Source organism: Hypanus sabinus, chromosome 9 (assembly GCF_030144855.1).
Source record: "Hypanus sabinus isolate sHypSab1 chromosome 9, sHypSab1.hap1, whole genome shotgun sequence".
NCBI lineage: Eukaryota > Metazoa > Chordata > Chondrichthyes > Myliobatiformes > Dasyatidae > Hypanus > Hypanus sabinus.
In genome coordinates, this window is record NC_082714.1 from 51,517,849 (window position 1) to 51,533,113 (window position 15,265).

Genomic DNA, 15,265 nt, shown 5'->3' on the forward strand with positions numbered 1-15,265 from the left:
GTTGCATTGATTGTGCATGATGGACTTGTAGGATAAATTGACCATTGACTTTTAAGCCACTGAAGCACTCATTGGGTGACATTTCCATTGTCTAAGAACCACGGAATGCATGTTCCATTGATTGCAGGGGCAATCAACTTGCTGGCACACATAACTTTCATTTACACCACTGGTTATTTTGTGTGATCAACACCATGAAAGTTAATTCCAACACTTTGTCGCCTTTCTGCCTGATAGTTTAACAGTTTGCCATGGACTAGATGGGCAAAGGATCTGTTTTTGTGCTTGCAAAACTTGCTTTTCAGGGTTGCCATCTTTCACCCAGGTTTTGTTAAATCTTTAACTGGTACTGGTAGAGAATGAAATGGAACACTTTCCTAATGTTTATTTGACCTCCTAGGTGCACACTGCATCCAAACGATTCTTTAGCAATGGAGGGTCCACTATCCCGGGTGAAATCACTGAAGAAGTCATTGCGTCAGTCATTCAGAAGGATACGGAAAAGCAGGGTCTCTGGAAAGAAGCGACCATCATCAAGCAGCCCCACCAGCAAGGTAGGCAGCTTAAGTATTCAGATTTTACTTCTGGTGTATATTGGCAGAGAACTGTCACTTCTCTGAACCACCTAAACCTTCCTTGCTGCTAAGTTCCTTAAACCAAACCAGACTATTCAACCTAGAAATCATAATTGAATTGAAGTTTAGGCCACAATCCCTGTAATGCTTAAATGTCATGGGCTTTAATTCTCCTGATGAAGTTTGCATCTTTGTCATTGTTTACTTCTAAACCGTAAGTACACCTTGAGTGACTGTATTTTATCCCCTGTAAGCTTGGGATGATCTTTCATCCTAATTCACCCTTTCACTCCCCTCCTATGTGTTTCCTCTTCCATGCTTGGTGCTGGTTAAACAGCACCTTATTGGTCTGAAATTTTTATCCTTGCTTTCAAGACTCCCATTTTTGTCACTATCTATCTGAAATTGTCTCCTGCTTTGCAACTTCTTTGTGATTGTCCTCGTATGATTCTAGCACTGGCCATTCAGTTTTATTTACTCCACCACTGGCAAATGTGTCTTCAGCTTCCAGAGCTGATCTTGGTCTTTAATTTCTGAACTTCTATCTCTGTTTACCATCTCTTACAAAACATCCTTAAATGTACTTCCATGAGCCCAGTCCTCCCTTATGTGGGCTGGATTCATGTTTGTCAATGCTGCAAGAATATCGGAAGGTATTTTCTGTGTTTTAAGCATTGCATGTTGTTGACTCTGGAAAGCAGCAATGCTTCCTCCATTGACCAACTCGGATATGTTTCTGAGTTACATAAAGACATGTAATATCTGACTTGAATATTCATTCACTGAGTGCTTTATGACGTGCATTCTGTGATAGAGAAGTAATGGCTTTCTAAAGTAATTTGTGTGATTTGGGCAATGTGACATAAAGCATAAGTCTTCCCTTTTAAGCTGCTTGTAACATTGTAATCACCTTCTGAATATGATTTTAAACTTTTGGATGTGGTACAGTGATGAATAGGTCCTTGGGGCCATGTTTCATCAGACAGGTGCTAACCTGTTCTAAATTGGAAAAATGCACTGAATCTGAGGTAATTAAGTTTGATATCTGTTTCTTTCCAAAACCGTGGTTGTAACAGATCCAAGAAGCAAATGCCAAACTTGCTGAGCAGGATGGTCCTTGTGACGTGGAGGTGACTCCAGTACAGAGGCGGATCGAGCCACGTTCTGCAGATGACTCTCTTTCGGGTGTTGTCCGCTGCCTTTATTTTGCTGACACATTTTTGCGGGATGGTGAGTGACTTGGCTGTGGTGATGGGTTTGGTGTAAAGTGGGAACAGGTAAGAACCAAGTTCGTTCTCATCCTGAGGAAGGGTCACTGAAATATGGGTTAGTCTTTCCATAGATGCTGAGTTCTTTCAGTTTTTGTTTAGGTTTCCAGTGGTTTTCCATTACCATTCAGAAGTTAACTTATCCTGGGCTGTCTTCAGTGGGGATGTCATCATCCCAGTACTGAACTGACACTTTCCTAATCTTCACAGAAGCAAACCCTTTGCCCCTTAGTTTGTAGATGAGTGATAGAATCTGGGAGGTGATGATGGGCCAGTGTTGAGCAGTTCACCGACCTACCAACCTGCATGGGTTTGTGATGCAGAAGGAAACCAGAGTATGCTGAACAAAGCTTTACGATCACAAGGCGAATATGCAAACTGCACACAGCACTGAACCTGAGTCACTGTGCTCGCTGTGCACTGACCCTCCCAAATTGTCCTATCCCAGAGAACTGAAACTACTACCAACCTACAGCTCCCATTTCCAACTGGCTGAAAGTCATTGTTAGTGAAGAGCTAGACTGGGATCCTTGTTTTCCGCTATTATCCTGGGGATCTAGGCTTAGTAGTGAGGAGATCTTTGCCATCACCCCCCCAAGATATCAAGAAATGACTGAAAGCACTGGATACTGCGAAGGCTATGGTCAAAGACAAAAGCCCGGCAATAGTCCTGAAGACTTGTGCTCCAGAACACTAGCCAAACTATTCCAGTTTAGCTACAACTCCAGCATCTACCTGGCAATGTGGAAAATTGCCCAGGTGTATTCTGTACACAAGAAACGGGACAAGTCCAACCTAACCAATTACCACCCTACCAACCTACTCTCAATCATCAGCAAAGTAATGGAAGGGGTCATCAGCAGTGCTATCGTGCAGCACCTACTCAGCAATAACCTGCTTACGGATGACCAGTTTGGGTTCCATTAAGGCCACTCAGCTCCTGACCTCATCACCTCCTTGGTCCAAACATGGACCAAAGAGCTAAATACCAGGGGTGAGGTGAGAGTGATGGCCCTTGACATCAAGGTAGCATTTGAGTATGGCATCAAAGAGCCCTAGCTAAAATGGAATTGATGGGAATTGGGGAGAAAAATCCTCCACTGGTTGGAATCATACCTGACACAAAGGAAGATGGTTGTGGTGGTTGGACGTTAATCATCTCATCCTCAGGACATCACTGCAGGAATTGACCAGGCTAGTGTCTTCAGACCAACCATCTTCAGCTGCTTCATCAATGTTCTACATCATTCGTGACTCCTGATAGTGAAGCAGTTCATACCCAAATGCAGCAGGACCTGGACTACATCCAGACTTGGGCTGACAAGTGACAAGTAACACTGGAAACACGCAAGTGCCAGGCAATGACCATCTCCAACAAGAGAAGCTCTAACCATCATCCCTTGACATTCAGTGGCATCGCCATCACCGAATCCCCTACTGTCAGCATCCAGGGGATAACCATTGACAGGAAACTGAACTGGCTTAGCCATATAAGCACCGTGGCTACCAGAGCAGGTCAAAAGCTAGGAATCCTGTGGTGTGTAACTCACCTCCTGACACCCCAAAGCCTGTCCACCATCTACAAGGCTCAGGTCAGGAGTGTAAAGGAATACTTGCCACTCACCTGGATGAGTGCAGCTCCATCAACACTCAAGAAGCTTGACACTATCCACTGCAAGGCAGCCCTCTTGATTGGTACCCCTTCCACAAGAATCCAGTCCCTCCCCCATTGACAAACAGTTGCAGCAGTGTGTACTATCTACAACATGCACTGCAACAGCACACCAAAGTTCCTAAGGCGGCACCTTAGGAACCAGACCCATAACCACTACCATCTAGAAGGAGGAGAACAGCAGATACCTGGGCACACCACCACTTGGAAATCCCCCTCAGTCACTCACCATCCTGAGTTAGAAGCATATCGCCATTTCTTCATTGTCACTGGGTCAAAATCATGCAATTCCCTTGCTGACAACACTGGGTGTACCAACACCTCAGACTGCAGCTCATCACCACCTTCTCAAGAGCACTGGGGATGAACAATAAATGCTGGCTTAGCTGGCAATGCCTACATCCCGTAATGAAATTTTTAAAAATCATTGGGAAAATAATGGTGGTTGGAAATCCATTTTTTGAGTTTTGATGCTTTTTTAAAAAAATACCAAATGGTTATTACTGAAAGGTCACATTGAATAATTTCAAGCCAAATGTAGTTAGCTCTGTTTTTTGTTGTTTGGCATTGATTATGTGTGGTTGCATGTAATCTTTGATGAGAGCCGGATAGTCTGATGTTGGTGATGCTCTGCTCACGTATGTGATGAGTGCCACTTTATTCCACAGTAGCTTTACTGCCTAGGCATTGCGGAGACTGCTCTTATGTCAGTGTAACTCTTCACTTTGCAGCCACACACCATGGCCCTACACTGTGGGCAGGAACAAATGCTGGGTCTGTTTACGCATATGCACTGGAGGTTCCATCAAGGGAGAAATGGACAGAGAGGTCCACGGAGGCTGTACTGGGTAAGATTCACACTGCACTGCACTGTTCATGCTCTGTTGGTCATTCAGTTTGAGTCCTGTTGCTGTGGTACTACCAGCTCACTGACATTTACTACTGAAACGTCTTCCATTTCAGAACTTGTCTTTTTCTAAGAAATAAATGGTTTCCCCATGTCACTATTTATTCTTTTTCCAACCTTGGCTCGGTCGCCGAAAGCAGGTTTTCCTGTTGCTCTTTTATTTCCTTTTCTGAAAATAAACCAATAGAAATTATTCATGGTTTTTATTGAAGTGTTTAAATTTCTTTCCTTTAATGAAGAGAATGTTGTCGTTCTCATAACACTCAACTCCCTATAGGGAATGCATGCTACTTACAGAACACTGGCTGTAAGTCAATGAAGTACTCACACTGACAAAGCTAAAACACCCAGTTTGAAGTCCCACAGCCCCAAATGGAACATATTTCAAACCCCAAAACTAATAGCATTCCCATCTCTCGGCAGTCTCTCTTGGCTGACTGCAAACATCACTAATGCAACCCGTTAACTGACCTAAATGAAGTTCTGACCTTTTTACTTTTCAAGGAAAGCCTGGTCATCCTCAATTACCCGAGGAAAGGCCAAGAGAGATCTGGTCACGTGCCTCACAAGTGGCCCAAAAGGAATATCCCGAATTATGACATTGGCCACCCAAGTTAAGATATTATTCAAGTACACAACTCCTGCTCTGGTATCTATTTCTGGTATTTTCACAGCCGTTCATTCTGTCTCACTTGAAGTGGTTGAATATTAATTTTGATATTAAGTTCTAAAACTTACTACTCGTACTAATACATCCATATAACTGAAGTTCCTCATCTGGTTCTATTCTATTAACTCTTCTCTACATCTATTCCATGGCTTGACATTTATTGAAATGTGTAACATCCAGAACGGGCTGTGATAATCCAGTTGTCCCTTGTCAGAGGGTTAAAGGTTTATTGTAAACTCTTTGCCTGTGCACTGTTTTATTTTATTGAGATACAGCATGCGACAGGCCCTTCCAGCTCTTCATTCTTCACTGCCCAGTAACCCTTAATTTAACCCTAGCCTAATCGTTCAGCAATTCATAATGACCAATTAACCTACCAACTGTACATCTTTGGACTGTGGGAGGAAACCAGAGCCACAGAGGAAATCCGCAGAGTCACGGGGAGAACATACAAACTCCTTACAGACGGCAGTGGGAATTGAACCCAGCTCACTGGTACTGTAAGGCAATGTGCTAACCACTACGCTACCATGCCACCCTCTGTGGCTGTGTGTGTCCTTTATCAGGAACTTCCTCATCTTGTCCTGGCACCATCAAAGTCTTGTAAACATGCACCCATAGTTCTCTTTTCCTGTACTCAAACTTTCCTACCAAATTATAACATTTGTATTTCTCAACATTGGGTTTCATTGTGTAGTTTGGTATCCATGCTACCCAACCTTAACTATGAGTAACTTTGCTGAAGTTTGTGGTACTTTATCTAAAGCCTTTTGTATGTCCGTGTTAATTAAACTACCTTAATTTTCAGATAATTTCCAGTAAATTTCCTTTGTATCTTCTTGACATCTGTGAATAACAATACCTTTACATTTTCAAAAAGCTCGGTCAAGCTAATCGAATAATTTGTCTTTCACGTGTGTGGTGATAATTTTCATTTCTTCCCTAGTACATTTTAAGTCTCATTGGTTAATTACAATGTGAGGACTTGGTTAGTAAATTGTGGCCCATTCTCTTTCTTCCACCCCCCCCCCCCCCAAATAATGGTGATATCCTGTGAGAATTGTCAAATGTTGGGGGGCATGAGCTGTAAGTGGGGTTTTGTCTGATTCAAGCATTACGACAGAAAGGCAATGCAGTGAGTAGAGACATGACGAGTTCTCCCCTTGCCAATTGCAATTTTGATGGCCACGGAGGCTGATTTGGGATCAAGGAGCTGAAAGATGCTGACAAGGATAGGTAGCATGTGGTTGTATTCATTTCTTGGGTAATATTTAGAGTAGGTGAGGGAATGGAGAAGAATAATAGTGATTTAAAAACTATAATTTGTGCAAAGGAACCTGTAAATCATATGAGTAAAGGGGCCAGTACTCCATCTGAGCAATGCACCTAGGGAATTTTCATTTCTTCAGCCATTTCAAATTCAAACATTAATTTTCTTTGAGTAATGCCATGAACGTGTGGGAAGTTGATTTGCACCCTGCCCACTTGTTATTTTACCTGCATTTCTTTTTAAAAGAAATTTTAATAGGTTAGTTGTAAGGAAATTGTTCCCCTCAATGTGCAGCAAGTGCACTTGACACTAACAGTTTAACTCAAACTTGAGTGGTTACGTACAGAGCAGTGAGGATATGAAAATTTTTGTCATAGGGAGCAGTTAATACCAAGTGTTGTAGCGGTGTGCTACACGCAGCGCTAAAATTACGACACAGAGTCGGTAACTACAGTCGAAGGAAAAACTTTATTCGAAATCCTCAGCCTCACTTTTAAGCCTCCCTCAACCTGCCCCCCGTGGCGCAGAGGCTCCAAAGCTCTGTGCTCGCAAACCCCCGTAGGCTATCTAATTGTGAGCCGGTTTGGATGTGCCAGGAAATGGGTTGCCACATAACCCCCCCCAGAACCGGCGATACACCCCCCAATGTTCACAGTCTGGGCCAGAAACTGCTTGGGAGGTCGGCCTCTGCGCTGAGGTGCTGGAAACTCGGCCGGTTGCGCCAGGTCCACATGGGCCGGTTTGAGGCGGTCCACCGTGAAAACCTCCTCTTTCCCCCCAACGTCCAGCACGAACGTGGACCCGTTGTTCCGGAGCACCATAAACGGCCCCTCGTATGGCCGCTGCAGCGGTGGCCGATGCCCGCCCCTTCGTACAAACACAAACTTACAGTTCTGTAGGTCTTTGGGTACGCAGGTCGGGTGCCGCCCGTGCTGTGAAGTGGGTATGGGGGCCAGGTTACCGAGCTTCTCGCATAGTCTGCCCAGGACTGCTGCGGGATCTTCCTCTTGCCCCCGTGGGGCTGGTAGGAACTCCCCGGGGACGACCAGGGGCGCGCCGTATACCAACTCGGCCGACGAGGCGTGCAGGTCGTCTTTGGGCGCTGTGCGGATGCCGAGTAGGACCCAGGGAAGCTCGTCCGCCCAGTTGGCTCCTCGCAGGCGGGCCATGAGGGCCGACTTCAGGTGACGGTGGAAACGCTCCACTAGCCCATTCGACTGTGGGTGGTAGGCAGTGGTGTGGTGCAGCTGAGTCCCCAAAAGGCTGGCCATAGCTGACCACAGGCTGGAGGTGAACTGGGCGCCTCTGTCGGAGGTAATGTGGGCCGGTACACCAAAGCAAGATATCCAGGTGGCGATTAGGGCTCGGGCGCAAGATTCGGAGGTGGTGTCGGTGAGCGGGACTGCCTCTGGCCATCTTGTGAACCGGTCCACGATAGTCAGGAGGTGCTGCGCTCCGCACGACACTGGCAGGGGGCCCATGATATCCACATGAATGTGGTCGAAACGCCGGTGGGCGGGATGGAACTGCTGCGGTGGGGCTTTGGTGTGCCGCTGCACCTTGGCCGTCTGGCAGTGCATGCACGTTTTGGCCCATTCACTGACCTGTTTGCGGAGCCCGTGCCAAACGAACCTGCTGGAAACCATCCGGACAGTTGTCCGGATGGAGGGATGCGCCAAGTTATGAATGGAGTTGAAAACACGGCGCCGCCAGGCTGTCGGGACGACAGGACGGGGCTGGCCGGTGGCGACGTCACAGAGTAAGGTCCTCTCACCTGGGTCCACGGGGAGGTTCTGGAGCTGCAAACCGGAGACTGCGGTTCTGTAACTCGGAATCTCCTCATCCGCCTGCTGCGCCTCTGCCAGTAACTCAAAGTCTACCCCTTGGGAAAGGGCATGAACGGTAGGGCGAGAGAGCGCATCCGTCACAACATTGTCCTTACCCGAGACGTGCCGGACATCCGTCGTGTATTCAGAGATGTAGGATAGGTGGCGTTGCTGGCGGGACGACCAGGGGTCGGACGCTTTCGTAAACGCAAAGGTAAGCTGTTCGTGGTCCGTGAACGCGGTGAAGGGCTGACCTTCTAGGAAGTACCTGAAATGCTGGATTGCCAGGTAGAGCGCCAACAGTTCCCGGTCGAAAGCACTGTACTTGAGCTTGGGTGGCCGCAGGTGTTTGCTGAAAAACGCCAGGGGTTGCCAGCAACCTGTGATGAGTTGCTCCAGCACCCCACCGACTGCCGTGTTAGATGCGTCCACTGTGAGGGCGGTAGGGGCGTCCATTCTGGGATGTACTAGCATTGTGGCGTTCGCCAAAGCTTCCTTCGTTTGAACGAAAGCGGCGGCGGACTCCTCGTCCCAGGTAATGTCCTTGCTCGGACCCGACATCAGGGCGAACAGGGGGCGCATGATCCGGGCAGCTGAAGGGAGGAAGCGGCGGTAGAAATTGACCATACCTACGAATTCCTGAAGGCCTTTGATCGTGGTGGGTCAGGGAAAGTGGCGGACCTTAGCGGGCAGAGGGGTTGCCCCGTCTTTAGTAATCCTGTGGCCCAGGAAGTCAATGGTATCGAGTCCGAACTGGCATTTGGCGGGGTTGATTGTAAGACTGTACTCACTCAGTCGGGCGCAGAGTTGACGGAGGTGGGACAGATGCTCCTGACGACTGCTGCTGGCTATGAGGATGTCATCCAAATAGATGAACTCGAAGTCCAGGTCCCGTGCCACCACGTCCATTAGCGGCTGGAACGTCTGTGCGGCATTCTTCAGGCCGAATGGCATGCGGAGGAACTCGAAAAGGCCAAACGGGGTGATGAGAGCCGTTTTGGGGACGTCGTCAGGATGCATCGGGATTTGATGGTACCCTCGGACGAGGTCTACCTTGGAGAAGATCCGTGCGCAGTGCAGGTTTGCTGCAAAGTCCTGAATGTGCAGCACAGGGTAGCGATCCGGTGTGGTAGCCTCGTTCAGCCTGCGGTAGTCGCCGCACGGTCTCCAGCCTCCCGTCGCTTTGGGCACCATGTGCAGGGGGGAGGCCCATGGGCTGTCGGACCGCCGGATGATCCCCAATTCCTCCATCCTCTGGAACTCCTCCTTTGCCAGTCGGAGCTTGTCCGGGGGAAGCCACCGAGCGTGGGCGTGGAGGGGTGGTCCCTGGGTCGGGATGTGGTGCTGTACGCCGTGCCTGGGCATGGCCGCTGTGAACTGCGGTGCCAGAACCGATGGGAAATCCACCAGGACCCTGGTGAAGTCGTTGTCGGACAGCGTGATGGAGCCGAGGTGAGGGGCTGGCAACTGGGCTGCACCCAGGGAGAACGTCTGAAAGGTCTCGGCGTGTACCAGTCTCTTCCTGGGCAGGTCGACCAGTAGGCTGTGAGCTCGCAAAAAATTCGCACCCAGAAGCAGTTGGGCTACGGCGGCCAGTGTGAAGTCCCACGTGAACTGGCTGGAGCCGAACTGTAGCTGCACCTGACGGGTGCCATAGGTCCTTACTGTGCTGCCATTCACGGCCCTCGGGGGGGACCCGGTGCCCTGCTGCGGGTGTCGTAACTCGTCGGAGGTAAAACGCTGATCTCAGCCCCAGTATCGACCAAAAACCGGCGTCCCGACCTTCTATCCCACACATACAGGAGGCTATCCCGATGGCCAGCCGCCGTAGCTATCAGCGGCGGCTGGCCCTGGCGTTTCCCGGGAACTTGCAGGGCGGGCGACAACGGCGGGCTTCTGCGCCCCACCGCTGGTGGTAGAAGCACCAGTGTTCATTGGGCCGGGGGTTGGCGGGCTCTGCGGCTGGGCCTGGACTGGTTTGCTGCCGGGAGCGTGGCTGGGAGATCTGTGCGATGGACGCCCCGCTCACCTTTTTGGCGTTCCACAGCAAGTCCGCCTGGGCTGCCACCTTCCGGGGGTCACTGAAATCCGCGTCGGACAGCAGCAGGCGTATGTCCTCGGGCAGCTGCTCCAGGAATGCCTGCTCAAACATGAGGCAGGGTGTGTGTCCGTCGGCGAGAGACAACATCTCATTCATTAAAGCCGATGGAGGTCTGTCGCCCAAGCCATCCAGGTGCAGTAAACGGGCAGCCCGCTCGCGCCGTGAGAGTCCGAAAGTCCTGAGGAGCAGGGCTTTGAATTCCATGTACTTGCCGTCTGCCGGGGGCGACTGTACGAACTCCACGACCTGGGCCGCTGTGTCCTGGTCGAGGGAGCTCACCACGTAGTAGTAGCGGGTGTCTTCTGAGGTGATCCGGCGAACGTGGAATTGGGCTTCGGCTTGCTGGAACCATAGGTTCGGTCGCTGTGTCCAGAAACCTGGCAGTTTCAACGAAACCGCATGAACAGAGGCGGCGTCGGTCATTTCTGGTCCAAAAATCGTTTGGACCGTCGGGGTCACCAATTGTAGCGGTGTGCTACACACAGCGCTAAAATTACGACACGGAGTCGGTAACTGCAGTCGAAGGAAAAACTTTATTCGAAATCCTCAGCCTCACTTTTAAGCCTCCCTCAACCTGCCCTCCGTGGCGCAGAGGCTCCAAAGCTCTGTGCTCGCAAACCCCCGTAGGCTATCTAATTGTGAGCCAGTTCGGATGTGCCAGGAAATGGGTCGCCACAGTGTCGTAGAGAATGGCTAAGGCAACATAGAAAGGAGTGAGATTGGTGGAGGCTTGTGTGAGGACTAAATACCAGCTCTGTAGATTCCATCTTGTACCACCTGGATTATGTTGTTTCTTTGTGTCATTGAAATGTAATTTTTTTTTCATGTTCACTGTTAATTGTAGGTAAAGAAATTCAGCTGATGCACCGAGCCCCAGTGGTGTCAATCGCAGTCTTGGATGGGCGAGGAAACCCACTCCCTGAACCACTTGAAGTATCTCGCGATCTGGCCAAAGCCCCAGAGATGCAGGGCAGCCATTCTGTGCTGATCATCTCAGAGGAACAGTTCAAGGTAACTAGTTGGAGTACCTGAGAAACTGAATGCAGAATTCACTGTATAGTGGCATAGTAGTGGAGCAATTATCATTACACTATTACAGAACTAGCAAACAAGGTTCAGTTCCCACCACTGTCTTTAAGGAGCTTGTATGGGCTAGTAGGGCCTGTTTCACCCTGTATCTCCAAATAAAGAAATCAGTAAAAATGGGTGGCCCCACAGGAAAGTGATAGTCACCAGGATTAACCTCCTCCAAATCTGAAAGAAGTATTGATGCAGGGTTGTGAATTGTAGTTTTAAAATTTTGGAAATGAAAATGAATGATTTTCCGATTGATTAGCTAGTAGAATATCTGTGTTTTGGAACAAGAAACTGAGAGATCAGTATATATCAGTGAGGTAAATTGTGTTCCAGTGGGAACTACTGGGCTTGGGTTTATATCATGGAAAAAATCTTGTAGCTATTACACAATATTTCCAGTGTTTTCCCTCATTCTCAGTTATTCAAATGCTTTCCTAACACCTTTTATCTTCTATCCTTGAGAGACATTGTATAATCTAAAATGCATTTGTTCTGTTCAAATTCCTACCTAATCCTGTTTACCTATCTGATCTACAGAGTCTCCTCATTTGGCAAAGCCTTAACTTATGAAAATTTCGGTCCATTCTGTTCAGATATCTCCATGTTCCTTACCCACCACACCCTCCAGATTTGCTTCACCTCACTGGTGCACTTGTGTTCATGGGTTCTGTTGCTGTTGGCTTTAACCTGTGAAGTTTATTTGCACTCATCCATCTTTTTGGAGATGCATAATGTCACCACTTGTGAGTGAAAACTAGTACTGAGTGCATCCAGCTTTCAATCTGAGACTGTGTCAGTAGGAACTAGGATTAATTTCTAGTCCTTGACTTGACCATGTGATAGCTGTTTATCTTAGTTTGGTTACACTCCAATATCAGAAGGCAAGAAATTAGCAATTTTACTAAATATCCAGTTCTGAACCATCCTGAGTTTTTACTTTTATTTGTTGATCTTGGGCAGGGCATGCTTGCGTAAAACAGCGAGAGTTCCTTTTCTGGCTAGAGGAGAGTAGGAGTACTTCTGTGTGGGATTGACTAAAAATGGAATCTTGATTTTTGTTATTAACAGCCACGTGAAATTTTGTTGCATCTGGCACACAAATAAGCTTACTTGTGAAAGGTAATATTTCAGAGCAGTGCTCCACCTTCACTCTTAGTCATTGAGTGGGAGTTGTATGAACCTTTGCACCATAATCTCACTAAATTATTGATTGTGTGTAGGTGTTTACACTGCCCAGGGTGAGTGCAAAGACGAAGTTCAAGCTGACTGCTCATGAAGGCTCCAGAGTAAGGAAGTTGGGCTTGATGAATTTCCCCAGTGTTGTGTCGGATGAATATTCTGAGAACTGCCTGGTGTGTTTAACAAACCTGGGAGACATTCACATCTTCACAATCCCAGGACTCCGGCCTCAGATCCGCTACGACTGCATAAGGAAAGAAGACATCAGTGGCATAGCTTCATGTGTCTTCACCAGGACAGGCCAGGGTAAATTGGACGCAAAGTGATATTTATATGTTCAAAGCAATTTGTGGTACAGTACTTGCTGGTGTTGTCCTGGGCTGTTTTCTCACTTTTTTAAAAATCTTCCCTCTGCTGGTCAGCGTGCTTGGCCACTGTCTGGTGCTGATGTTCAGGAGAGTCAATGTTGAGCTGTTCCGTCTAGTGTACCCAGTCACTGTCACTCTGCTATTCAAATGTAGAGCATTGACATGCATTTAATACAAAATTGGCCCCCATCCCCCTTTTAATAGAGATTGTATACCCTATAATCTTAAAGCACATTCTGTTTTGTCTAGCTCTTTTGAAGGAGCCTACTCATTAGGCCCACTCCACTCTGTTATCTTTAATTCTGTTGCATTTTAATTTCAAGATGCTGCAGTTGGTTTGAAACTAATTTGTTTGCAATATGTTTTATCAGTTCAGGATGATATAATGTGCAATTGATTGGTCTGTTTGAGAACTGTATTCTCATTTAAGATGTTAAATGCAAGTTTGTTGTGAAGAGGTATGGAGGCTGGGTGACCCTTGAAACATTTATCCCATCTTGGAGCAAAATAATGCAATGCTTCTGTCAGGAACTTTGGGTTACAAGCCTTTGAGTTGGAACTTTAGGACTATTGATATTCCAGGACATTACTACGATGTGATATAAATTGTTTTCTTTCTTTTTTAGGCTTTTATTTGATATCTCCATCTGAATTTGAGCGATTCTCTCTGTCTACCAGAAACATAACTGAACCGCGTTGTGTGGTGGCGTGGGAAAGTTCAAGAGAACCCCTGAGCCCTGTCTCTAGCTTATGGCAAGTTTTTAAAAATCACAATATGGCAATTTTACAGTAAAGTGTATGGAAGTATTTTTGAGGTGGAGTCAGACAGAGGGGAGAGCTTGGCATGTAGCCATTTCCCTCAATACCAAGTATGCCACTTTGATACTGTTTGGGGGGTGGGAGTGGGGGATGAGGGTTGACTACTGGAGAAACTGCAGTGATCTCATCTCTGGCACGTGGCCTGGCTCTGTGGCTCAGAAGGAAAGGGGAGAAGAGGAGAGTGGTGGTGATAGAAGATTCAATAGTTAAGGGAACAGATAGGAAATTGTGTGAATATGAAAGAGGCTCCGGGATGATATGTTGCCTCCCAGGTGACAGGGTTGGGGGACATCTGAAATAGAGACCACAGCATTAAGGGGGAGGGTGAGCAGCCAGATGTGGTACATATTGGTACCAACATCATTGCTACAAAAAGGGGTGAGGTCCTGAAGAGTGAATATAGGGAGCTGGGAAGGAAACATAAAAAGCAGGTCCTCAAGAACTTTATAGGCATCCGTTAGTCTCATGAGACCATGGATTTGCACCTTGGAAGGTTTCCAGGGCGCAGGGTTGTATGGGAGACAGGCAGTTGCCCAAGCTACAAGCCTTCCCCTCTCCACGCCACCGATGTTGTCCAAGGGAAGGGCACTAAACCGGTGTCATCGCAGAGCAATGTGTTAAGTGCCTTGCTCAAGGACACATGCTACCTCAGCTAAGGCTCGAACCAGTGACCTTCGGATCACTAGACCGATACCTTATCCACTGGGATAAGTGGATAAGCCAACACAACAAGAACAATGATCTGTGAAATGCTGCCTATTGGCACCCACCCCTGAGGGCAGGAATGGGCTGATGTGGCAGATGACTGTGTGGCTGAAGGTGTATTGGTGTAGAGTGTGGGGTTTCAGATTTGTGGGTCCTTGGATCTCTTCTGGGGGAAGTTGTGACCTATACAATAGAGATGGGTTACACCTGAACTCAAAGAACCAGTGTTCTTGTGGGCAGGTTTGCTGGAGCTGGTGGGGAGATGGCAGCAAGCGTGATAGATCAGATGATAGAGCGGTTAGTGTAAAGGTAGATGCAATGTGTAGGAAGTGAGGAAAGATGGGCAGTGGATAGGGCATAAGTGCAGTCAGTTGGATGGGTTCAGGTGAGAAGCATCAGGAACAGGTGATGAACTCAAGTACATGGAACTACAATGTGAGCATTACAGAGACTTGGCTGTACACGGGCAGGAATGTTCTGGGGTTTGGATGTTTCAGAACAGACAAGGAAGGAGGTAAGAGGTGGGGTGGCTTTGCTAATCAGTTTAAGAAAGAGGATGTTGTGGAGCTATTGTCTACTGAGTCTGTGGGTAGAAGGAGGCAATCACTCTGAGTCAAACATGAGGAAATCTGCAAATGCTGGAAATTCAAACAACACACACAAAATGCTGGTGGAACGCAGCAGGCCAGGCAGCATCTATAGGGAGAAGCGGTGTCGACGTTTTGGGCCGAGACCCTTCAGGACTAACTGAAAGGAAAGATAGTAAGAGATTTGAAAGTAGGAGGGGGAGGGGCAAATGCGAAATGATAGAAGACCGGAGGGGGTGGG

The 15,265-nt window shown here is 47.7% G+C and overlaps 1 protein-coding gene across 1 annotated transcript in view; it reads left to right on the forward strand.

Annotated features, from left to right (window-relative positions):
• The window catches only part of llgl1 (LLGL scribble cell polarity complex component 1), a 92,994-nt gene that overhangs the window by 66,105 nt on the left and 11,624 nt on the right, over nucleotides 1-15,265 (forward strand). Inside the window, exons 15-20 of the mRNA XM_059979672.1 lie at nucleotides 401-554; nucleotides 1,652-1,805; nucleotides 4,247-4,363; nucleotides 11,134-11,300; nucleotides 12,587-12,851; nucleotides 13,540-13,666. Coding sequence (XP_059835655.1) covers nucleotides 401-554; nucleotides 1,652-1,805; nucleotides 4,247-4,363; nucleotides 11,134-11,300; nucleotides 12,587-12,851; nucleotides 13,540-13,666 — 984 coding nt within the window. The remainder of the gene's footprint in view (nucleotides 1-400; nucleotides 555-1,651; nucleotides 1,806-4,246; nucleotides 4,364-11,133; nucleotides 11,301-12,586; nucleotides 12,852-13,539; nucleotides 13,667-15,265) is intronic.